We start from the raw sequence: 25,799 nt of genomic DNA, 5'->3' as shown, positions 1-25,799 counted from the left end.
TCTCTTTAGTACAGAAAGGCTCTCAGCCCAGGCATTTTCTAATTTCAAATTTGACTTGAAGAACTATCTGGAAAGACTTAATACACCTCACCAGTGCAAATCCCTGTTTCAGAAGGCACCTTTGAGGGCTGAAGGCCTCACCCACGTGGTGACAAAGATGCCTGACCCAGCCCAGCTCTCCTACTTGGCATGGCCCCAGCAGCCCACATGTCACCAGCAGTGTCACCACTGCTTTAATTGTGAAAAGGCAACACTGCAGGGAGACCAGTACAACTCCTAGAGATGTCTCCATGGCTATCAAACACTCAGGAAAATCAAGACAGCCTCTCTTGTTCTTATTTATTGGTCCCATGTTCTGACCACAGCACCCACAAGCACCAGGCAGCCCCAAAATGCTGACAAGGCACTGCAAGGGTGGCCCCCACCAGAAATTAGAAGCACACAAATAACTAAGTCAGCTTTTCTTTAGCAACAGGCACACTCCAAAAGCATCTTTTTAATCTGACAGCAGCTTTTTAATCTGACAGAAGTGAAAAAGATGAACCAGAGAGCAGGGATTGGGGTTTGTTCAGCCCTACAGTGCTGTGTCCTGTCTAGCTTTATCCTTTGGATAAATTTCTGCCTCACTGGGGGTTAAAGCTGAGTCAACAAGTCACGAAAATGATCATGATTATTTTGGGACGCAAGGGAGAAGCCTGGCATTCAGTATCACAAGATGCAAGGTGACTAGCAAACACAAGGCTCTTCAGCTATATTTTACCTAAGTAAGCCTCTGAAAATATTTCTGTCTTCCTCATCTTCTTGCAAAAATGTCTTTTTCGTTACCTTGTCAAATATTTTAGTTTCTCTCCATGATTACAAATGCCAAGATTAAGTGAGCTGTATTGGGTGAAAGATTAGAAATGGTAATAAAAATAACCTGAACAAGACATGAATTCATTACTTCTGAAGTAGTTGCCTAAGGAATGTACAACTAGTCTTTGAAGTGTATAATTAACATGACAAAAAGTTGAAAGCTATCAGTTTGGTTACTTCAGGACTCATTTTTCTTGTTACTAAAAACAAAAAACTCCCACCAGAACAGGAGATGAACATAAAGTCCTCAGGTTCAAACCAGCCCTGCATCTGCTTCAATGTTCCCTAGCTGAGGAAAAAAACCACATTAAATAAATTCAACCTGATGAGTGTTTTGGTTCTTCAATGACTACAGGAACATTTGTATTCCCTACTCCTAAATTATGCTATAAATTGTTCCCTAAGTAGGTCACCAAGGCGATTTCTGAACGTTTCAAGACAAATCCTTTCTATGTGAACCCACAAAACAAAACCAGAGCCTTGGCTGTCAGGGCATTGATAGATCTCCATCAAGCCCACTGCTGTCAAAAAAGTAAGGGGAGTGCTCTTTTTAACTTGGCATCTGCTATCATGATTCAACTCTTTGCAGAGAAATATACTATTACTCCATATGGCAGCTTCCCCAATTGTAAAAGGGCAGCCAACTTCTATGGCAATGAGAGCGTTAGCAAATTAACAACTGAGTCTGGCACTAATGAATGCTCCACTGTCTCAATAGAAGGTAGCTGGAGGTTTCCTCACATGTTTTCTCTTAGCTTTGTTCTACCAGGAGATGCTACAAGAAACAAACTGTGTTCCAAGCCCTTCAGAGATTTAATAACCCAAATACTTCACTTCCCTGCTGATCAAAGGAAGCAGAGTGCCTTGTTGAGAGTCCCCAGTGCTGTGGAGGCTGACTGGCACTGTCACCTCCACGTTCCCTTCAGAGCAGGAACCAGATTTTACCACAGCTGACCCAAATACCACCTCACCTGCATGAGGTGGTTGCAGAGGGAACCCAGCTCTTCCAGAGGCTGGAAGGGCCAATTGTGGAGGGCAGGCCATGGGATTCACTCACTGTCTGTGCTCCGCTGCCATCGCGTGACTGCGCTCGGAGCCCGAGTGTGGGACTGCTCCTTTGAGTGCCAGAGAAGCTATTTCAAGCTGTTAGCCCAAAGACTCATCAATAAGTCATAAGCCCCAGAATGGAAGTCAAAAGAAGGGGAAAAAACAGTTGCTCAGGCAGAATAAATAGTAACTTCCATTGCATTCTCTTAAACTAAAAAGCCAATGAGCTGCTTCAAAATACTCCCTTCTATAGGCTGCTACGCTGCAGGAACTCAACCCAGTTCCACCTCCTGGTGGAGGAGGTGAGAGAAGACAGCTGCAGTGCAAGTTAACTGCATTTTGGGATACTGGGAAAATCATCCTGGAGGACCCAGAGGAGAAGCAGGAGCTGCTGACCTCCCCTCCACAGGGTGGCTGCACATGGCAGCAGCAGGGAAGAGCCTCCCTCCAGGGAGAACTGTCTGCCACATGATTTCCAAACTACTGGAGACAGTCTCTGGTCCAAAGGAGAGGGGAACATTTCCCTGGATCTGTCCTGTCTTTATCAGATTGACAGCCCAATCTGATAAAGAGGCTCCTCCAGGGAGTGCTGTCCCTGCCATGCACCAACACGCTCATTAATGAAACATTAGCTGCTCACGTCATTTCTGCTCTGCCTTTCCTGGAACACACAGCTTGCCTTGGATTAAGCTATCTGGGGCAGGGATATGCCTTTGTGAAGCACCCTGGAATTTAAGAGCACTAGAGAAATATTAATCACTCAGCAGTTGCCATTCTTCCTGCAATTCCTTTGATTGCCTCAATTCTTACTGACAGCTCTCTCTGCCTGCTCCACCACGGGAATTTTTTCTCTTCACACCTGCTCCAGTTCCTAAGTCCAGCCAAACCTCATGCCCAGTTTACAGAATGGTGTTACTGCAACAAAGCCCTTAATCCACACAGATGCAAGCAGTTGGTTTGAGGTGTTTGAAAATCACAAAATTCAAGAAGTTTCCATTTCAATTTTTCTGGGAGAAGCTTGGAAGAAGAAGAGAAGTTTTGGCCAGACTCAAGGCCCAAATCCATGAGGTCTGACTGTTTATATGTGGTATTGTGTGATTAGAGTCTTACCACATTGTGCTGGGCCAAACTGAGCACCTGCTGAGCTCCCCCCTGCCCAGAAGGAGACAATCCTTACCTGGAGGTTGTTCAGAGGCTCCATTTTCATGACTGGTCCCAGAGTGTTGAGGGGCAGAGAGACATCAATACTTTGGTTTGGCATCAGAGGTGTGTGAATGGCCAGGGGGGTGCTTGGGATGACCCCAAAGCTGGGCAAGAGAAAACCAGAGGTGATGAGAGCAGCCCTGCATTGCCCAAAATATAATGTACCTTCTGTCAAGCACCACCTGCCTCATCTTCCCACTACTCCTGAGCTGCCCCTGCTGCTACTCCACAGAGGGAACACAGTTCAAATGAGGAGAGAAAGTAGGACAAGGCATGGGAAACTCACTCAGGGGGGGATCTTGCTGACAAATTCACCACCCTGCCCCAGGGAGCAGCTCCTGGGAGTCTCCCATGACCCACATGGCACTGGTGTGTGTGCTGAGCACCAGCCTGGCCAGCAAGGAATGACCTGGACTCGGAGCCAGGTGTTGTTTCTCTGTTCCTGAGCTCCAGAGCACTGCAGGTAAGGTGCATCACACACTGCATGGCTGCTGCACCCCTGGGAGCTGGGACTGGGGGACCTGGAGCCAGCACAGAACAAAGAGCCAGCCAAGGAGGAATGTGTGGCTTGGAACAGCACTGCAGAACAAATGATCCAACACATGCAGCTGCCTGGTCCTGAATGACAGCACCTGGCACAGCTGCCTGGTTGGAGGCTCCTTCCCTGGGGATGTGTCCCAGCAATGTTTACTTGCCTGTTCAGTCCAAGGAACATTTAATTCCACAGGCACTTCTGCTTAGCATGGAGGAGAGGGAAAGCATCTCACATTTAACACAGCACTCCTGTACTACAGACCCAGAAACCCAGATGTTTTGGTGTCCACTCATAAATGCAATTCTCTTTAGCAGAATTCACATTAGCTCAGAAGTCTCAGGGTGTTTAGGATGGATAGGTGTGTATTTTTATTTTATCCACTAAAAGCCTGGTGCTGTCTCTGCACAGTCAGCCACATTTATCAGGTCTGTCACTCTTTCAGAAACAAATAAATGCCCCATTCTTGGTTCTCCTTCGTTTTCAGCTCTAGGAAGCTGAAACAGGAATATTCCTGGCAAGGGCTTAGCCACATGATTTGCCTTCTACAGCTATTTCACCTTGGAGGACACAAACTCTCGTGTTTTCCCCAGGACTCAGAAGGGAACCAAACTTGCAATTGGTTACTAAGGGGCTGTGATATTACTGCACCCTAGAGATTTAGCTTTCTTTTATTTTTTTTTAATGCTTTATCCCAAGACTGCAGTGAATACCATTAGCAGCAGCAGAAAAGGAGGGAAAAGCAATAGAAACTTCCCAATCACAAACTTTAATGTTTACACTTAAAGAACCAGCCCTCTGCAGCTCTTTCTAATGCACCAGGCACAGTGGAAAGCACTGACAGGAGAACAGCATTTGTAAGAGAGCAAATAGTAGTAGGTTGTATATGGAGCTATTGCTGCAAGATGAAATACTGCTGGTTTACTGTACAGTATTTAAACTTTCTACATCCTCGAAGTACCATGTATGTGTGGCTAAAACATAGCTTGATGTATGGGGGAAAAATAAACAACACCACAAACAAAATGCCTTTTCTTCCAGGGTAATTTGCATGAAACATTGACATATAGCAGCTTAGCAAAACTCTCCAGAAAATATGGCAGTCCAAGGAGAACATTTACTAAGACTTATTTAGCATAATGACTTTTCTAAGTAAATCTTATTCGTCCCAAGAAATCCTGAATTTGCAACAGTGAGATTAAAGAGATGGTTTCAGTGGATCTTCAGCAGAGAGAACCCTTTTCCAGTGAAGTGATATTAAGGAATATAGAGAACAAGTCAGTCACAAGATACTCTTTGCAGTCTTGATAAGAAGTATCCTGGTCCTTGCTGAAGATAACAGACAGCAGAGCACAGGATAAGCTCTCTGGAAAGGGAATTTGTGGTAACACACCGTGGCTGTGCCATGTCATGTCCTTTAGCTGAGATGGGCTTCCAAGAACAATCTCAATTCTATCATCCAAGCTCTAAACTTTCAAGTGGCTGCTGCTTCTGACAGAATTGTTCTGCTGCCTATTACAGAGAGAACCACAGGCTCCCAACGTGCAGCTCCTTCAGTGACAAGCAGCTTTATTAAGGAGTCCTGTGCTTCCAGACAGTCTGAGGGGCAGCACAGCAATTAAGTCAGAAGGCAGAGGCATCATGGGTTGATACTTGTGCAGCTCAAATCCTGCCCTTTGTGCTTTTGTTTTGCCCAGGGCACTTTACTGGCTATAAACTCACCAACCTGTCTAAAGACTCATGAGGCTGCTAAAAAACTCCACCGAGGTTAAATGGGGCAGATGCTGCTTCAGAGCTGGGAGAAGGATGGCACTGTCTGCTGCCTGTTTCCTCTCAGATTTATCAGTCTGTGTTTTCAGCCCTTTCACACAATTTTGGTGTGATGGAGAGGTCAGGCTGTATCATCCAAGCTATTTCCATGACTGCATTATGCACCTAAGCACAAGCCCTCCTTAAATTTAGCAGTGTGGGCACAAACTCCTTTCCCAGGACTGTTCAATCTGTTGAACACAGTGCACTGCTAATTATTTCTTACCTGTTCTTATTGAACTGAATGGCAAAGTCAGTCATGTGCTGCAAAGCCTTATTGGTAAAGCTCATCTCCATGTAGATGTGTCCCTGCCTGTGGCTGAATGTGCCTGAGATCTCCAATCCTTTAGCCTTCACTGCAGGCAGCCAAACCTTGAAAACAAGAGATGTCATTCAGCATGAGCAGCCTGGCCTGAAGATAACAAACAAGCAGAGTTTTCCAATAAACAGAAATCCTGAGCTCAGAAATCCACCTACATTGGCACACTGAGCCCACAAAGGCTAAAGAAACACTACAGGGAAGATGGGACATGGGGTGTTGAAAGGATGGAGCTCACCACTGAGGAATAAGCTTGCTGCTCCTAATCCATATTTGTTCACAGCACTCACAGAAGAAATCAAATTACTACAGCATTAGTGTGCACAAGAGCAGGGACAGTTTGTGTCCATCACACCAATGTGAGGCTCACCCAATCTGCTGCTGGACTTCTCCAGGGGCTGGTTGGGCTATTAGAGGCAGGACAGTACTAAAGTTTGAACCAAAGAAAATCACAGGGCTGATACTATTATCTGTTGGGTTCTGGATTCCCAAATCACCTCTGTGGGAAAAACCCAGACCCAGATCTGAGTGGTGCAAAATGAGGCAGTACTCACCTCAAAATTACTGTGGGGGTTTTTTTATCTAAGGTGCAATAATTGCAAGGACCAAAAACTTTGAGTATGGTCTGCAGTATCTTTGGATCCTGATTTCAGAGGATGATTTAAAATTATCCATCCATGGAGTGCTAATTGAGTGCTAATTTTTTGTTTATTCCCTTTCAGGAGCCTGAGCTCCCTGTGGCTGCTCCACAGTCAGTTTCCAGCACCATGTTCTGTGTCTCATGATCCCTCCCAACTCCATGCTTCAGCCAGAGCTTCTGTGATCTCTGTCACTGACAGAACATTTCTCTGCATTCCACTGCGGCACCATCATCCCAATCACATGATTTTATCTCCACTGTCACGTTGGATTCTTCCAAATAAACAAACCTGCTAGGAAAGTTGTTGCAAATTCTGTCTTGCCCTCAGTTTCCTGGGGAAGCTTGTTAAGAAGTAGGTCAGCAGGAAAGCTGTTCTGACACAATTGAAAAGTCTTGGATCTTATCTAAGCAATTCTTTAGAAAAATAATGTCACAGGTAAAATGAGACAACTGCTAAAATGCCAGAAGTCTGTAACTAGCAACTGACATGGTCTCCAACACGTGGTTACTCTACTTGGGAAAAGCCCAGGGCACCCCTAATGGGACTGAGTTGAAGTTTTAGCACCAGAAACCCACAATAAATGGGACAAATGAGCAATGTCAGATTTGTAGCTCAAGGGAAGGCAAGAAACCGGGGATGATTGTTCTTCCTTACGTACAGACTTGGGAGCCACGTATCCTCCAGGAGCCATCCCCATGCCAGACGAGAGCTCAAAGAGATCGTTGAGTCCAGTGGTGACCACGGCTGGGGTGGGAGAAGGGGCAAAGGTGGCTGGCACAGAGGAGGGAATGTAGGTCTGTCCCACCTGGAGGAGTCAGAAAGAACAGGCACTCATTAACATCACGTGTGAGCACTACTTATTAAATAAACCATGAACTCGGGCAATATCCTAAATATTTTAAAGCCATTTACAGCTCCCCCACTGATTTATCAATAGTGCTAAATTATGTATTTGAATTCCAAAGCTCTTGGCAGCTAATCCCTACACTCGGCTGTCACCTCAACCAAGCTTCCACATCATTTTTTATAGCTCCAGTTATCTATTCCCACTGTAGAGGAATCTTTCTTCTCCATATCTCCTTCTCATAAGACAATATGCTTTGTGGATCTACCCTACAAAAACCCAGGGAAAAGAGTAAATGCTTCAAACCTTCCTCCAACTACGTCAGTCTTCAGGAATCTGCAAGATTTTGCATATCCAGAGATAGCAAGGGAGTCATGACCATGTTGTGTACTCCCACCCAAATCCAGAGCTCTGCATTCTCAGCACTTGGGCCCAAAAGGTTCATTACATGAAGCAGAGTCTGCCAGAGGACAACCTTCCTGCAAGAAGGGCAATCATTACCTCCCAGGACTTAAATGAGGCCAGCAAATCTGGAATATTAACCTTTAGGTGCCCAGCCTCAGATGGGACAGTCACACTCAAATTAAGACTCCCAAATTCTCCTCCTAGCAGGATGAATGCTGTGCTTGAGAACAGAACTCCCCAGCCAGCAGCCCAGAAACAGGCACAGTGACCAGGACAGAACTGCCTGGTGGGTTTTTGCTGGCCCAGGAGGGCAGAGATTTGGCTTTGTAGATATGATCAGCACAGAGAACCATCTCCCCTGTCCTGCTCTGGGCTGCCTGGGTGTACAGGTGTTCTGTGCCATCAGCTCTCCTCTGCCCTCGTGCTGAAGGAAGGAAGGAATGCCAGTTTCACAGGGAAAGGAGCAGAGAGAATGACTGCAGCCAGAGCAAGGGTCTCTGAAAAGCTCTCCCTCCAGAACTGAGTATGCTCTCCTCACTGAATTACTGGATACAGATTCCTAGGAAGAGGGACTGGAGCTTTCTAGGGGACACCACTTCTGGCTGTGGGTTGGAAGCACAATCCCTCCTGCCCACTGCATCTCCAAGCCATGTTTCATTTCCTTTCCATGCTTTTCTGGGAGAAGCATTGGCTATAAGGCTGCTTTGAAAGCAGGCTGAAACTGCCCCATGTCCTGGCAAGTGCTGTAGGCAGGAGGACACTCCCAAAGCACAGGCACAGAGGAGGTGGCTGCTGGCAGCACTGACCACACGTTGTAGGAAAGCTCAGAGCACCTAGCCCTGATGTCCAGGCAAAAATCTTAAATGGAGTTTGGGAGGAAAAAACACTGAGTTCAGGCAAGTCTGTGGTGACACTGAGTTAGAGTTACAGACCAGGCTTTGTGAGTAGGGATAAGCATCCTTGGCCTTTCAGCTGCTGAAGACGTTGCACAAGGATGAGGCACTGGCAGGGTTAACGCTGGTGCTCCAACTAAAAGCTCTGAGGAAGAAGAGCTAAGCAGAGAGAGTGAACAGCTCTGGCCCTGGCTGCTCTTAGGAAAGCCCAGGTGGCAGCTGGACTCAAATCAACATTAGGTGGGGACCCGTGTGTTTCAGTTGCATTTATCCATTTTCAAACATTTTCAGGGCTTTAAAAAGCACCTTCCAGCACGTCATGGGTGAGGTTACACTGAAAAACACTGAGCTTTGAGCAGCTTTGGAAATTGGGGAAAAAAATGGAATGGCACTTACTGCCGGGCTTCCTCCAATGCCCCCGCCAAGGTCACTGCCAAGCTGAAAGAGAGAAGGAGAGAGAGGAGAGGAAGACCGAGATCATTGAGCCAAGTGTCAGACACCGGAGCGGAGCCCGGATCGATCCCGATCTGCACAGGACAGACAGAAATGCAGTGCTGGGAAAGCACAGGGAGCAGAGGGGCTGCTTGCTGCTGTGTGAGCAGAGATCTACCCCACACCTTCACTGCAGACAGGAGAGTTTTGCAGGTTAATAAAGCCAAAAATCCATCCCTTCCTGCACCAAAACCTCCTTTCTTCACGTTTCATGCACCGGTGCTTTTCCCCTCAGCCCTGCTGCTGCCAGCAGGCCCCAAGCAGCTCCACAAAACCCAGTGGGGTAACTGTGAAGAGGCATAAAAATAAAACTGACAGGAAGGCTCACTTCCTGCAAGCTTTCCTTTTCTAGGGAACGGCTACGAGCCACGGGCAAACACAATGAATCCTGGCTGTGCTCCTCCAACACACGGCTCCTTTGGACAACAAAGGAGGAGAATGGGATCTGTGCTGCCTCTGACAACAGCTCAGAGAGGGGGGCTTTGAAGATGCTCCCCTCCCTCAGACAGGGAAAAAAACAGCTTCATCATCTAATGGGCACTCCAACAGCAATGATGCACCAGGCTATTTCAGTACCAATTTCTGCCAAGCTACACAGTCACCTCTGAAGTGACTGGAACAGCCCTCCATAAACACTAAATCCTCTCTGGGGCCCTTCTGCAGCCCACCTAGAAGCTCTCCCCTCATAAAGGACCCAGACCACATTCCCAGTGACAAAGCCCATTTCTCAAACCTCCACATCACTCTACACACCCAGGAGAATTCAGAGTCAGGACAAGTTCCAAGGCTTGGCTACAAGCACTGTTTGCAAGTACAACATCACTCCTGTGAATATTTAAAATGCACTAACAGATGACTGATAACCAGGAGGAAACAATATCTGCAGTGGTTATTCACTGCAGAGACATCTCCAGGCTTATCTGTGTCCCAGGCTTTTCTTCTGAAGACCAGGGTAATTTTTTTGCCTAGAACAGGGGTTTTTTGGGGTCACATTCAGACAAGGAACATGACCTGACAATACACACAGAGGATGATGCAGGGGTGAGGTAGGAGCCAGCCCCATTAGGAAAAGGCTGGACTGGCAGACCAGAATATCACAGCTCACCTGGTAGATGGTTTTGCTCTTCCATTTGATTAGAGTTTGGGGAGTTAGTTTGCTTTAAAAAAGCATGTGACAAACTGGGTCAGCAAAGGCTCCAGATATATTGTTCAAATAAGTGCTAGTGTGCCAGAATATTGAACAAATGCACCATATAGCTGAAGCAAACACTTCCAGGAGTGCCTGTGCTGAGAGCCAGAAAGGCTCTGACCTTTTTCCTCTGCACAAAAAAACTTGGAAATTAACTTTGCTCTGATCCCTTCCAGCCTGTTCCCTGAGAGATCTCATAGCAAATGTGTTTTATGCTGGTCAAGAGACACCATAAAGCTTCATACCTCTCTCCATCAGAGCACAGATAAAAAGGATAAATTGCCCTGAGAAAAGCAGCAAAGGTGTAAGACAGTGACTTACCAGATGATAACTAGCCCCCATAAAACCTGTAAAATGTGACAAATCCCTATGCTTCCCTGGATCTCTCTTCTATTCCCAGGCACCTCTCCTCCCCCTAGTCCTCACAGGAGCAACATTAACCAATTTAGGTAGGTGTTAGAAAAGAACAAATCTCACACAATTTGCTTTTTGTTAAGAGGCCTTAAGAGCTTTTTTCCTGTGTGGGACTCAGTTTATCCCTACTTGAGGCCATGGCAGAAGCTGAGGAGATTCCTCATCTTTTTCAAAAACCACCTCTCCATAGAGCAGCCCAGGCTCTGGCTGTCCAGTTTTGCTTAGCTGACTTAAGAAATAACAGATAAAAGTGAGCGATTACAAAGTCAAAAGAAGGATCAGTCAGAGACCAAAGGAAGCCAGCCAGAGGATGCAAATCCAATTAATATTGAGCTTATAAAATAAGGCTTATTACACTGTCAAGTCTCCCTCACAGAAACAGCCTGACAGAGTTTTCTTCTATTGACTGCTCTCTAACCAAGCCACGGTTTAGATTAATATATCAGATCATTTACATCTTGTTACTGGCTCACTGAGGAGTAATAAATGCAACTATTACACCTCATCCCTATTCATAGTCTTGCATGCAGATAAACTTCAAGCTTTGTATTGACAGACAGCAAAGTCTGGGGGAAAAGCAAGAATCCAGTTCACTTCCAGATATTATTGTATGCACGGAGGATTTCTGGTACTGTTGTCTGCAGCAGCAGAAAGGCTGGTTTATCAAGCAGCAAGCATTTTACAAAGGGTATTATGGAAATGACTGAATAATTCTGCATAATCAAGCCAGATGTTGATTCTACCGTTTCCTACTACACTCATCAGAAGGAGCTGCAGGGTAGGAACCCAACCTTGAAGTAGTTCATACACTGATGTTGGCTGCAAGGGGCAAGGAATAACACATTGGGGTTCCTCAAGCTATCCACAAGTCTTCCATTTTCCCTAAATGTCAGGCCTTGGGGGAACAAAGTACAATGTGGATTTATTGTTTTAGTTAAGACTCCAGCTCTCACAAAAAGGAGAAAAAAAACCCTGACTGGCTCAGAGAATTTACCAGGAGCCCCTGTGTGTTTCCAGATTGGACCCAACATGTCTTTTCCATGCCATGTCACTCTGAGCTGCTGCAGCCCCTCTTTAGTGGCTGGAGGGCTCTGCAGAGCACAGCCTGAGCCTCTCCTGGTTCCTGTGCTCGGGCCCAAGCACTGCAGATGTGCTCCAGAGCTGCAGAGCCAATGCCAAGGAGCTGCAGCTCCTCCAGGTCCCTACAGGCAGAGCTGGCTCTGACCAGACTGGAGAGAAGCAACAGCATTTCTACTGCAGCACAAGTTACAGGGGGAAGTTAATAAACAACTGATCAGTTCCACATCAGATCCAGGCTGCACTTCCCATTGCAGCAGCACAAAGTCTCTTTTTCTGTTTTTCTTGCCTGTCACCCTCCCATGGTACCGATGCTTTCCCCATTGAGGAAACATTGAAGATCTGTTTTTCCTCTTGTGAGATGCCCAAATCACAACTTTATTCCAAACTCAGAGTGATGGAAGAGACAGTAACAGTGATGCGTGTGAGTAAGAGGGAAGGAGGAAGACAGAGGGAACAGAACCAATTACCCACAGTGTCCTCTCCCATCTGGAGTGACAGGCAGAGTGCAGAAGGGAAGAAACAGATATTAGTCAGGCGTGAAGTGCTGCTGAAGCAATTCCCCAGGACTATGGTTAACCATTTCCATTTGTCTCATGGGCAGACAGACACTCCTGCCAGAGGGAGAACGTGGATGTGCCCAACAGGAGAGTCAGAACAGCCCCACAGAGGAAGGGACCATGTTAATACAGCTATCAGCCCCACTCAGGCTGAAACACTCGCTGTGAAGGTGGGGTGGACAAAGGCTGGCTCTTGATGGTCCAAGGGAGTTCGTGGCACTGCAAACTCCTGATCCTGATCCCAAAATTGGCAGCTTTGCCTCTTGCTGAAGAGCACAAAGTCTCTGCTTCAGGATGAAGAGCTTCAGGAGATGAGCAGAGGATGGACAGGGAGTCTTGGCCCCCAAAGGAATAAAAGTTCTTCAAACAGGAATTCTCTTTATTCCCTCCAAACCGGCCGTAACACCACCCAAACAGCCACATGGGTTTAAAGAGGAGGCTGGGCTCAACCCTGTATCAATAAAACCAGTGCCAGCACTTTTTCCCAAACTGCATCAGCACCTTTACTTTGCACAAGGTGGCTTGGATGGTGCTGCAGCTGCTCTGCAGTTGGAGAGGCTCTGCCCTGCAATTCCAGCCCTGTGGAAGCAGTTATGCTGACTTATGAAGTGTAGCAGTGCTGGAGTTACTGCATTAGGAGGGTTTATTTGCATCTTAACAGCAGCTTGTAATGAAGTGACTCTGCTGAAGTGTTCATGTGATCCTGAGGGGCTACAATCACTTCTGCAAAATGACGTGAGGCTTTTGGAGCACCAAAAAATAACAGGGAGGGTGGAGCCAGGGACAGAAGCTTCAACAACCACAGTTCAGCAGCTGCCTTGCCTTGTGCCCCCAGCATAATCAGGGCTTCCAGGGCATTCTGTGGACCACAAAGGTCCACAAAATGGTTCCACAAAAGGTTCCAGGGCTGTGCATTTTGTGGATCACATTTCATGGGTTAACAGGGGACAGTTGCCTTCTGGTTCCCTCACACCACAAAGCTCAAGGTGCTGCCTGCACTCAGTAACAGAGCAGCAAGGAACACAAGGCATTTAGCTAACAGGAATGGGGTGAGATGCTGAGAGCAGGGCTGCTGGCAGCCCCCTTGATGCAGGCTAATCCTGTGAGAGAGCCCTGAGCTGCAGGACAGACCATGCATGGGCTGCAGGGATCTCATTGCCGACACCACTGTGGCTCACACAGAAATTTCAGTGCCTTGTTTGCTGTCTGTTTTGTGTCTGTTTGCACATCAAGCCAGGAGTGCAGAGCACAATGGCTGCTCTCCAAACTGGGGACAGCTGTGTCAAAGCTGCTGGAGGACAGGTCACACTGCCAATACCATGGTCACCAGTTTCACTGCACTTGCTGCTAATGCTTTGCCCTGCTGAGCGATTTCCATCAGCAAGCAAAACTGAGTCCTGACCGTTTTCATCCTCCAAAGTGTAAAAAACAAACTGCTCACAGAGCTCTGCTACAACAGCTTTGAATGAGTGACCCACCAAATAATTCTTCTTCCACATCAGCCCTGCCCCAGCAATGGATTTGTGTCCTTTGTCAGGAATCTTAACAGATTCCTTTGTAGCTCATCAAACCTCCACAGCCCAGATGAAAGGAGGCACTGAGCTCCTTGCCAAAGGCTGGAGGAGCACTCTGGGAAAGCATCACATCCACTGCATAAATGGATGTTGGGGCTGACCTGGCACAGCCACTCTCACACTGCAGCTCCAGGAAAAGGCAAATGAAGAAACTTTCCTAAAATTATACACAGCAAATCATTTGCAGAGCCAGGAGAGGAATGTGGCATCCCAGGGCAGACTGGAGGACACTCTGGGATTTTGACACTGGTGAGTCCCTCATCACTCCAACACTCCAGGGTGTTGTCCATTGAGGCCAGGCTTTGAATTCCCCACTTGGAAGCAGTCAGACAGGGAGGGAGGGACACCAGCAGCCCCTGCTCACAGCCTTGTGGATGAGGCAGGCACTTTACACTGCTGGAACAGGGGTTTCCTCCCAGACTGCTGAGCCTTTGGTGCCTGGAGCTCAGGGTGAGCTGGTGCTCAGCTGCCACCCTCCATCCCACTGCAGTGATGGGGCACTGAATCATGTGGAACAAACCCTTGGGGTCAGACCCCCCTAAATCCAGCCAGATTTCACAGCCCAACCTGGAACAACTCAGACCAGTCCAGGCATTACAGAAAACTGTGGATATTCAGTGTTTATCAAACAGCTTTTCAGTTTAGGACATAAATCAACCTGACCAGCTGCCAGTCTCCAATCAATAATATTCTTGTAGATGAGTGGCTAGAGTATTAAATAAAATCCTTACATAACAGACAATCCAAGCCTGTCCATTCCTGCAGATTTACTGCTCTGCCCCTAGGTTTCAAGCCAGCTTTCCTGGCTCCTGGCCATAGTGCTCTGCTCCCATACAATGCAGGGGCTCCCAGGAAGCACAGTGTGTCCACAGAGCTCTCATATTCCATGGATTTGCAGAACAAATCAACACACAAAAAGGTTTAAAGGCAAAAATGTCATGTCAGCACAGACAGAAATTCTGCAAAGCACTGCACCATTGCACAGGAGTTGGGAGATTGACTGGAACCTGCATGAAATTCAGCTACTTGAGGGGAAAAAAGCATCAAACCCCAGCTCTCAGGATGCACAGCTCTGCATCCAGCAATCTGCACTCCCACATGGTTATTTTTTCTCCTATTAGTGACTGCTATGGCTACTTTACACTGTGGAGCTGGAGATCCCAAATAGTTTTGTAAAGTGGGCTTAGTCACCATTTTACAGAAAAAGAAAACTGAGCAGAGAAGAACAAGATCTGCCCATGGTGGAAAACAGGGGCACAACCTGTTCCCTAGAAAATAGCTCTCCAAAAGCCCTACAGCAAGTCTGCTCTGCTTATAAGCAATGCTCTTGTACCAAAGGTCCTTTTCCTCCTCTTTTTAGTTGTTAACACATGCTCAGCATCTGTGCATGCATGTTACATTTAATACCAATTACAGAACTCACTATGGAGATAAAATAAGATTTGCTCACTAAAGAAATTAACCTCCCAAGCAGCTGGAATCTCAGTGGTCATGGGCAAAAATATCTGGTAATGCTGAGGACAATTCAAATGAACAATATTGATTTGGTATTTGTGCAGTTTTACACCATGCAGTCTCTATGTAAATGCCTGGAAGAAAAATAAAACCCCACAGTTTAAGTAGAATGGCATTTTCCATGGAAGTTAATGCTGCTGTTGGTCTTTCTGGGTTAGTCCCATGGGGACTTTCACTGCAAGAACATCCCTCTGATCAGACATCCCCTCCAAAGACAAGGGGGCAGGAGAGGGGATCAACAGATGACACTGAGTGGGTGTGACAAAGTGGCTGAGACCCTGCCAGCAGCCTCTTGCAGACCCCCAGCTGAGGCACTCACAGGACTGAGCCAATGTCACTGTCACAGAGTGTGCAGCCTCAGTCTACCCAACAAAGCAGGGGAAGAAATGCATTAAAAAAACCTTAAGGAGTAACAAAAAGGGAATTTTCAAAGCAGAACAATTCAGGCATTGCTGGCTCCCAGGTGGTTTTGATCCCTGGCCAAGGGTGCAGAGCTCAGCCCTTCTTCAAGGGGCACACTGGGATGTGTCTCACCTCCTTCCCACACACAGAAATCAGGCCTGTGGGATCTGCAGTCTCAGACTGGTTTTGGCATAGCACAAATGTGGTTAATATTAGCCTGAGATCCAAATGCCAATCCTCTTGGCAAGCCCTGCAGCCCAGGACACCTCCCAACAATTTGGGTAATACCAGGTTAGGGTTAACCCAGCTTGAGACTTGTGAAACACACGCCCACAGCAACAAACAAACACACAAATCACATTCACTCACTAATTAAGCTTATTATGCTACACTGTTTAGGCTGGAAAAGATCTCCACACCATTCCACCAGCACTGCCAAGGCCACCACTAAACCATATCCCCAAATGCCACATCTACATGATTTTTAAGTGATCCCAGCACTGCCCTGGTGCCCATCCCAGTGCTTGAAAACTCAGATTTCCCAATATTCAATTTAAACTTCCCTTGGCACAAGGAGAAGCCATTCCCTCTTGTCCTGTCACTTGTCACCTGAGAAAAGAGACTGACCAAGAGAAGGAAAAGCTGGAGCTCGATGCAACAGCCCTCCAATGGAAAACATCCACCTTCAAAAACCACACAAGGATTCAGATTATTTTTTAGTGCTTCCCCATCTACTCAGCTGAGAGAGCACTGGCCATGCAGCCCCAGGCACAGCTACTCCCCATCCAGACAGGATCATTTTGTCAGATCACACTCCATAACCCCATGAATGTACTTAAGGCTTGAGAAAAATATTAAGTAAAAGCCTGTTACCATTTCAACTAACAGCTCCACTGTCAGAGCAGGTCACTAAATTAAGCCCATTAATGCCAGCTGAGAAAGCTCTTCTCCCAAAACCAAGTTTTAGTTCTACTGTGTCCATTTATTTGTGTGACACTAACGAGGAACAAAGGGTTCCTGTGACAGGCCTGGAAGGCAGCAGAGAGGAATTTAAGTGCAAACCATCCTGTGGCACCACAGGCAGTACCACCTTCTGCAATGCCTTCATTCCCAGGTTTTTAGATTCATGACTTGCAGTGCAGGGAAAGGCTGCACAGGTCACTGCTCTGGGCTCACTGCCTGCTTTCCCAGCAAGTCCAACTTGACCATTTTGTTAATCCCCAGTAAGAGCAGTGGCCCTGCTAAGCAAGCACTCCAGCACCTCTGCCCTCTGTGAGTGCCAGTGCCAATAAGGGTGAGATTGTTTCCAGCTCATTAGGCCATGAAGCACTGGAGCTGGAAATGTGTTTAAGATTTGCTTTAATGAGCTTATGGCAGCTTTAAAAAAAATATATATTTGACTAATAAGGGTTTGTTGAATTGGGGTTCATCCAGCTGCCTCCTACCTCTGTTATTCAGAGCTTGACTCAGAACTGAAAGTGCACCTGAACCAGGCAGAGACAAACCAGCCCAATGCATCACAAGCAAACCTAAAGCAAGACAAACCCATCAAAGTCTGAAAAACACCCAACTATGTCCCCTGGGGCAGTTTTACTTGATTTACATGGTGCAAATACACCTAGGAGAGCTTCCTCCCCCTGTGGGGAAGCCAGCAGGGAGCTGGGCATCTGTGTGCTGCGACCTTACAGTCAGCACTCCTCACTGCCTGGCTGCCACCAGCCTAAAACCACAGCACTGACCTCTCCCTGCTAAGTGATTTTCTCATTGCAGCTCCCTCCCCAGGGCAGAGGGGAGTGTGATTGCTCCCACTGGAGCCTGACCCTGTTAGTGCCAGGGCAGGTGCCTTGTGAACAGCTCTGGCACAGGGAGGACTGCACAGAGAGCTCCCTCTTGACCTCACTGCAATTAAAATGTCACTAATATTAAACCATGGCATGCTCTGGAGAACACACAAATGGGAAGACACAAGGTAGCAGCCTAAGAGCTTTAGCACTGAAATTCAGGAGGGCTGGGAATTGGGTGGAAGAAATGCCTTCTTGAAAAGAAGTCTGATTCAAACAGAAAGCAGCGAAACACTTTTACATCCTTAAAGCAACTTTTTGGTTTTTCTTCTACAGACAGGAAAAACACACAACAAATATACTGACCATGGGGATTCTACAGCATGCAGCAACATTCATTGCAGAGCAGGAAAAGCCTGCTGAAAAGTTGGTACAATAACTCTGGTTAAATCCTCCTGGAGTTTCAGGACTCAGCACGGGGAGCTTGGCTCACTGAGCATTAAAAGCACAAACGATCAAGGCTTTGCAGAGATAAGCACAGCTCCAATTATCTCCCATCAGCTAAAGAGGATGTGCTGCTTACCAAGCTGTCCAGCCCTCCTCCCAGCAGGTCCACAGCACCCATCTGCATGGTGGACACTTGGGGCACATTGACAGGGGGCCCCAGGTCCAGGTTGAGGAGGTCCCCCAGGAGGTCACCCTGGGATGGGATGACCTGTGGCTGCTCCAGGTTTGTGGTGGTCGTGGTGCCCACGGGGCTGTCACCAGCATCAGTGCTGTGGGGGGGAGAACAAGAAGCAGAAAAGACAAATATCAGTCACTTCTGGTCTCCAGTTCCAGGGGAAACACAACAAGAGGTGGCTCAGCAGCAGAAGGCAGGTAAAAGGTGGTCCCAGCAGCTGCCATGGCCACTGTCCTGCACCACGCAGGGTTAGGGCATGTGGCTCTTCACCACTTTGAGCACAACGATTTTTCCCTGCATTGTACATGGCTTTCAGCCCAGCAAAGGGAATCTTGCAAGGGATGAATCCTACCCACCCTGAGAATCAGAGACTCCCTCCAAAACAGAGAGCCATGGGTACCACACGGGCTACAGAACTGAAAATAAGCCTTTCCTACCTCAGAATAAACCTACACAGATGATTTTCAGCTCACTGAGCTTGAGAATGACATGAAAACACAGGGGAAAAAAATAATCCAGATTTTCTCAGAGATCTAACACTGATAAAACCCTTGAGCCCTTACTCTAACCAGTACAAACTTCAGGTCTTCCCTCAGATCTAGATTAATCACCTTCTCCTGACCAGCAGTAAGGTCCATCAGTCTTTCCTAATTGAAAAACTCAATCTAAAATTGATTCCTCCCTTCTATCAATAATTTCCTTTCCTCTGAGTTAGCAGGCATGCTAATTACTAGTCTAGGAACACTCATTATACAGCTTCCAAAATTTATCATCTTATGCAGTCTGGCTACCTTTTATATTCACTTGTCACTGAATTCGATAACAAGGAGAAGGTAAAAAAATAACTGTAGCTCCTGGAGAATTCACTACAATGTATTCTTGAAATCCAGATATGCTCATATTTTAGATAATTAAAGTCCATTCTATATCCTGTTTCCAGCAGTAACTGATAAAATGATTTCTAGCTCATGTTCCTGCAGCCAGCAGGTAAATGCACAGCACTGCTGTGGGAATTAGTGTCCTGACAAGGTGTTTAACACTGGGGCTGTTCTGCAAGCACTGCAGCTTCTGATTTTGAGTAGCCAAAATTCTCTTATCCTTATTCAGCTATTGAGGGCAAAGATTCAGTGACAGAGTCTAAGCTGCTCCCAATCCCAGTGCCAGGAGGAAGAGATGGAGCATCAGGAGTGCAGAATGAATTAGTTACCAGGCAGCAGCAGGAAGGCTTGAAAGCTTCTTTGCATTAAAAGCCCTAGAGCCCCCAATAGCACTAATATTAGCTGTCCTTTCTGCTGCTGCCTTCAGCAGGGAGAGTGCTGAGTGTGCTGAAGTGCTCACTGAAGCATTCCCGAGGAGAGGTGGTGACTGTGATCCACTCCCACCCCCAGACTGGGAACAGGAACAGCCTCTCTGAGAGAGGCACATCACAAACCACTCGGTTCCTTCCCAGGATATAATCCCTCTAACACTCCACCCCTTCAACACTTACTCATCCTTCTCCTGATGGAGACACACAAATCCCCCCATGTCTTGTGTAACTGCTGCTGCCCCAAAGCCCAATAAGAAATTAGGAAAGGACAAAGCTCAGTTGGTTTGTTTGAAAAAAGTAAAACCTCAGACTTCTGTTTGTAAAGAATCTCTTTAAAGAGATTCCTACAAACAACTTTGCATTTTCTTTGAAAGAAAAGAAATTCATAAAGACTATGTGGGTTAAAAAGGGCAAAAAGGCTCGACACGTGATTTCCCCCTTACAGTCTTGGGTTTGACCATGGGAATTGGAGATTTGGCCCTGTGAGTTCAGCCTCCAGCAGTTCCCAGATGTTGGAGTCACATGGGATACACAGCCTGAACCAAAAAATCAAAAATTTTCTGCAGCCACCTGTGAAACAGGGAAATAGAGACTCCTGCCCAAGTCTAACCAGACCTGCTTCTCCCAGGAGCCCGGATAACATCTTCCCAAATTTCCCAGCTGAATTATGGCTGAGCAGGGGTGGTGGGAGCCAACACATGAGGAAACACTGCCAAGCCATCAGATTTCTCCCCCACCCTCAGGATCCAGCTGCAGCTCTGTGACACTTGGGCTCACTGAAGAGACAGGAACATTTCACCATCTGTGAGCTGTTCCATGGGTCTTCCCATCAGCTGAGAACTGTAAGAAACCTGCCCTACAGTGCTCTGAATGGGAAAGAAATGAATCAAAATGCCATATAGTGTGTTGTGCCAACCAGAACTCCTCCTGGGTTTATACTCAGGGAAGCACCACTCAAGGCAGTGCTGTCTTGGCCCTCTCAAACCACATTCACTGTGGACATCTCCCCATTCCCATCTCACAGTGCCACCAGTCTCGACCACAAGGATCAGCCACCAGAATGGTCACTGGAGTGCAGCTGTACAAAAAAATCACCTCACCTCACTGTTTGGATTAATCTTTCACTGGACACCCTTCACTTGCTTTAAACTGATGCAGAAAATTCCAAAAATGGGGCCTCTTGAGGTGAGCTCCCCTCAGAGAAGCCTGGTGTGCCATTAAACTAATCCCACTCATTTTTTAAATTTACCACTGCATCAGTATCAGTGTGCAGCATGCTCTGCTGAGCATCCCTCAGACTTTCCCCCAGCTTGCACTGCTGACTGAGGCCTGGGGGTTTGTTTTTTGGGATTTTTTGATGCAATGGTTCTGCCAAAGTCAGAAAATACTTAAGGTCAGCAGACTGAGCATGAGCGATGAGAATCGAGCACACAGACACTAAATGCAAGAAGATAATAAACTGCTCCTTCAAAAAGCTGAATTTGCTGAGCTAAATCCTCTGAAATGCCACTTGCTGTAGTGAACTGGAACAACAGTGTACAGGAAGGCTGGTAACATCAAAAACCAGCTCATTTTGAGACAAATCTTTGATTAGGAGAGGTAGGAAAGTGGTCACTGCTTTTCCTGTCCAACTGGTACATTTGTGCTTGCTGATTCTGGGTCAGTGCAGCCAGGCTTGATTTCACAGGCAGGGAGAAAACAACTCAGCTTCCCAAAGCCAGCCACCACAGAAATAGCTTTAGTTGCTAAGAATAGCAGAGAAGTGGTGTCAGAAAATAGAAAAGAAGCAGCATCGCACACTGATTTATCAGAGCAACTGCAAAAAATAGCACTCCAAATGTCATTGGCAATATTATTAAGAGGTAAGCCTGGCTACTCTGCCTCTTGCTGCAAAATATATTCATTTTTGTAATTAATATCACTAGAGCAAATAGCAAACTGTTCACCTGAATGAGAGACCATGGGAACAGGCCCAACAGCAACACAGCCCCAGCTGGGACTGAGGCACTGCCTGCTCTTGCAGAACTAATCTGCTGCCAGAAATGATCCCAGAGAGGCACTGAAGCACCAGGCAAAGAGCCAAAGCATTTCCCCCCCTCCTCACAAAGGTCAGACAGACCATGTCAGTCTACCCATCTTCTTTTGAGCTCTAACAGTGATGGGGCTTAGATGGCTTTTACACGTCCCTTGTTTACAGGCACCAAGTGAGAAAGAGAGTTTCACCAATCCTTCTCCATTTCATGTTCCAGCAGTGAAGGATCCCTGTGCTTGCCTGTTCTAGGAAAGTGATACTGCATTCCAGGAGACAGGCTCATAAAGCTGAGCTGTTACTGAAGCAAAACTCCTAGAAAATCATCTTCTGAAAGATGCCTGTTCTCACTCTAGTCCTCCTTGCACCAGTCATCCAAAGCTTCTGCTTTTCTACTCAAATTCATGTCAAGAGCACTTATAACCAATGTCTTCTCAAAAAAACATCACAGCTGCTCCTCATATAGGAACTTTGATGCCTCCTGTGTCTTCTGACCCTGGAACTTGGACACTCCACCCCCAGGATCACATCCTGCAAGAAACAGCCCCTTGAATGACCTGCAAACTGTCAATAAAATCCCTCTAAAAGATCTTGGCACCTTTTGGGCCAAAAGAAAAGAAAGAAACAACCAACCGTGGCTGTGATCCCCGGGGCTGCCTGAGCTCACCTCCCATGGTGTATTGGCAGGTGCTTGCGGTGGATGCCGTGGCTCCCCTCCACGAAAGCGTTGGGTGGTTTGTGGTACACGGAAGCCAGAGACCCAATGTGGCAGATCAGCTCATCCAGCAGGGTTGGCTCAATCAGATCAGTCTCCTCAGAAATCAGTGGCTTTTCTGAGAGCACCACTTCCTTGGCAGTCACTGGATCCGTGGAAAGAAGGCGCCAGTAGATGTAGCCACGATCCCGCAGGTCTGGGTTGTCAGAATCCTGAGACAGAGCAATGCATCACTCACAGGTCTGAAGTGAACTAATGCCTGTAATCACTTTATTCTTCCAGCATTGATTCTGCTGGATTAAAAAACCCCAACCAGCCAGCAGCAACAGCCACCAATTTCAAAATGATGTTACAAACTGCTTGTTGAGATGAACATCTTAAAATTAAAAACAAGAACCAAAGTATTAATGCCTGGCTTCTTGCTCAGCTGGTCAGGGAGGAAAAAGCCCAGGATTCATACCCCACAATTGCCCCAAACCACAGAGCTGCCAACTGCTTTCCAGACCTTACTGCCACTAAGTGTTAGGAGAAATTCAGAGAAAAGAATATGAGTGGCAATGACTGTTACACACTAGAGTATAGTACTGCATAATGATCCAAGATTCCTGGAAATATGCTTTACCCAAGGGCACTGCTGGACAAAAAAGATGCTGCAGAGCCACATCTTAATAAGCCATATTCTTTATAGCAAAAGAGATCTTATTTATCCTGCCTTTTAGTTATCTAATGAAGTATGGAGAGATGCTAATGATACATACTTAGGGTACTTCATCAGTTCTCCAGCTGTCAATAATACCCTTGTTTTACTGCAGATACTTTTGCCTCTGCATGAAGTGCTAATTACTTCTCTCCAGAGCAGCAAAGTGAGTGGGGATGGTTTGCTGATAATGTTCTAGGGAGAGGGAGGTGCTGTGGCTTTATGTTGTAGTGAACTGTTCATGGAAACAAGAGCTTGCATGTTTAATCCTCCCATCAGTAGAATAACAGGATAAATGTTTGAGGTTTTTTTTCCCTCTAATAAAATTCTAGCAAAATATTGTACACCTCACCAGCCATCCTCTTGGCATTTCTTTTTCTCTTCTATGCTCTCATTGCTGCTGCCCTGTTAGAACCTGCATCTGCCATCTGCCTCAAGACATTCTCAAACCTCTTCCTGGAACGAGACTGAGCTCAGCTCATTTTGCTTGTAAGGACCTAAATTAATCTCTCTGTTGTCTCACACATTATCTCTGCAGAGCTGGTTTTGTTTGGTGGTAGAATTGTGAACTCTTTACACCCTTAACAATCCCTCCCAGACTCTGCACTCAGGATCAGGCAGGGTTTCTGCAAGGGCACACATGAAAGGCCACACTCTCCTACTTTCAGGCACCTACAGATTCAAGGCTGACTGTTTCTCTCACAGCCAAAAAAACACACTGGAAACTGGAAAATCAACTGAAACAAGAGGCTCAAATCTCTTCCAGTTCTCCCCTCTCCAGAGCCTCCATGCACACCTGTGGAGCAACACCAGTGAACCCTGGCTAGCTCAGCTCTCCACCCACACACCAGCAATGGGGACCAGAGGTCTGAGACCTCAGTTCCTGTGTTCCTTCCAGCCCCAGCTGCTCCACTGCTATTTTTACCAGTGCTGGCTGGATGAAGCTGGCTCCTGCTACAACCACACCTGCAGTCTGCTGTGTAGACAAGCCCTGAGACACTCAAAGTGCAACAATACCTAAGCTGAGCAAAGAAACACACGTGTAATTACTCTCCCACTCAAGTGAAAAACACCACCTGTACCTAGAAATCAGACCTTTGAAACAAGGTTTTTCATTGTTTTACAGCCACTTATCCTACATTGACTTATTATTCATATAAAATACAAAAAAGCCAGACTGAATCAACATTTGTGACAAACAGAGAAAAAACCCAGACGCCCGTTATATTCCAAGGGTGCCATTAAATATTTTGTGACTCAGCACAGTGGGTTTTAGCACTCAGTACCTTTCTTCTGTTGGCTCAGGCAAATGATACAGCGTGCCCTTGGCCCACTCCTCTCTGAAGAGCAGCTCAGATCCTGCCTAATAGCAGGTTTTGAAGCAAGAAAATCAGGTCGTGGGTTTGTTGCTGCTGACCAATGCAACTCCCCAAAGGAATGAATAGAAGTTTTAAGTGCAGTAAGTCCACAGATGTGATTTCTTGCAGCAGAGAGGATCAAAAAGGCCAGCTGATGATTGACTCCAGGTTTTCTGCTCAGAAACAATCACAGCCCATTCAGCTGGCAGACTATTTTTATCACTTGACACAGCAGGTCTGGAAAGGAGCTGGGTTTTTTTGGGCACTTTACCCCAGTCATTACAGCCAAGGAGTGCAGGAAGATGAGCTGAGCTCTTACCCACCCTTGCCACCAGGACATCTCCACCTCTGTCCTCCAGAACTACAGCAGTTGTGTCTGCCAGCTCCAAGCCCAGCCTTGCCTGCAGTGATCTGAGCTCATAACTCAGCATCTCATGCATAATGAATCCATGATCTTAACCCACTGCTACAGCCTCCAGCAAAGCTGCCACACTGCTTGACAGCATCCAAATACAAAGGAAAAACCCCAAACATCAGTTCTTTCCTTTTCATAGCACTGCTTAAACTTTGCTGCTCCCAGAACAAAGTCTTTACCAGGCTTTTTGCATCTGGTACAGCTCCAGAGGTTTAACTGCAAGCCACCTTCAAGGAGAAAGAATTTTGCTTTCTTGATAATTCTGCACTGTCCCTAATTTTTCATTTAGTGAGTGAATGGGGAAGGAGTTCAGACAAAGCAAGAGCTAAGAAGGAGGAAGCAGATTCCAGATGGTAACAGGCACAAAGCAGCTTTTAAATAGAGTCTCTTTGGGAGAGAACACCCTTGAATCTGATCTACTGCAAAGCTGCCTGGCCTGGCAGATGGGAGACATCACACAGCAGGCCAGCACAGTGTCTGCAGGGCTCTGGATCACCTTGGCTTACCTGTGTGGCCAGGCTGAGGACCTGCTGGACCAGCTCCTGGGTCTCAGAGGGCTTTTTCAAGAACAGCTTCACTATTGCAGTCAGGAGGGTGAGCTGCACCTAAGAGAGAGGGGCATGGGAGAGATTAGAAATTCATCCATTCAACAATATCCCACAAATCTCCACATCCTTTATTGATATAAAACATAAGACTTCAGTTTCTTCCCTATTCCTTGCCAGTGAAACTCAGTATAATGAATTCAGACTCTTGCCTGTTGCAAAACACTTTCACAGACAATCCCTGAGCAGCAGGCTGAGGTTTGTGTCATACTGTGATGCACCCCATCATTAAGTTCTGGTCCCCAGTACAGCCATTTTCCCAAGAAATATGCAACCTCTGGAACCCCCTCCAGTTCTGTCTTGTCCTACCAAGAAGGGAATTTTTGGAGACATGGACAACAAAGCAAAACTGCAGATTCCCAGGAGTTTTATTTTAGCCCAATATTGAAGTTTTTATTGACAGGTATTGTCTGACCACTGCAATAACATTTACTGTC

General features: G+C 46.6%; 1 protein-coding gene across 5 annotated transcripts in view; it reads right to left on the bottom strand.

Moving 5' to 3' along the window:
• Positions 1 to 25,799, bottom strand: part of AP2B1 (adaptor related protein complex 2 subunit beta 1) — a 77,759-nt gene that overhangs the window by 17,756 nt on the left and 34,204 nt on the right. For 3 of the 5 annotated variants that reach the window (XM_014876506.2, XM_014876504.2, XM_014876505.2), the window contains exons 12-18: positions 25,264 to 25,362; positions 22,240 to 22,499; positions 18,136 to 18,328; positions 8,945 to 8,986; positions 7,065 to 7,211; positions 5,673 to 5,818; positions 3,080 to 3,209 (exon numbers count right to left, since the gene is read on the bottom strand). In XM_014876506.2, the coding sequence (XP_014731992.1) occupies positions 3,080 to 3,209; positions 5,673 to 5,818; positions 7,065 to 7,211; positions 8,945 to 8,986; positions 18,136 to 18,328; positions 22,240 to 22,499; positions 25,264 to 25,362 (1,017 nt within the window). The remainder of the gene's footprint in view (positions 1 to 3,079; positions 3,210 to 5,672; positions 5,819 to 7,064; positions 7,212 to 8,944; positions 8,987 to 18,135; positions 18,329 to 22,239; positions 22,500 to 25,263; positions 25,363 to 25,799) is intronic. The other 2 variants (XM_088176889.1, XM_088176888.1) reach the window with 1 other exon arrangement.

The sequence above is a fragment of the Sturnus vulgaris genome, chromosome 21 (genome assembly GCF_052056855.1).
Source record: "Sturnus vulgaris isolate bStuVul1 chromosome 21, bStuVul1.hap1, whole genome shotgun sequence".
NCBI classification, from domain to species: Eukaryota; Metazoa; Chordata; class Aves; order Passeriformes; family Sturnidae; genus Sturnus; species Sturnus vulgaris.
This window is presented reverse-complemented; position numbering and strand designations above follow the sequence as displayed.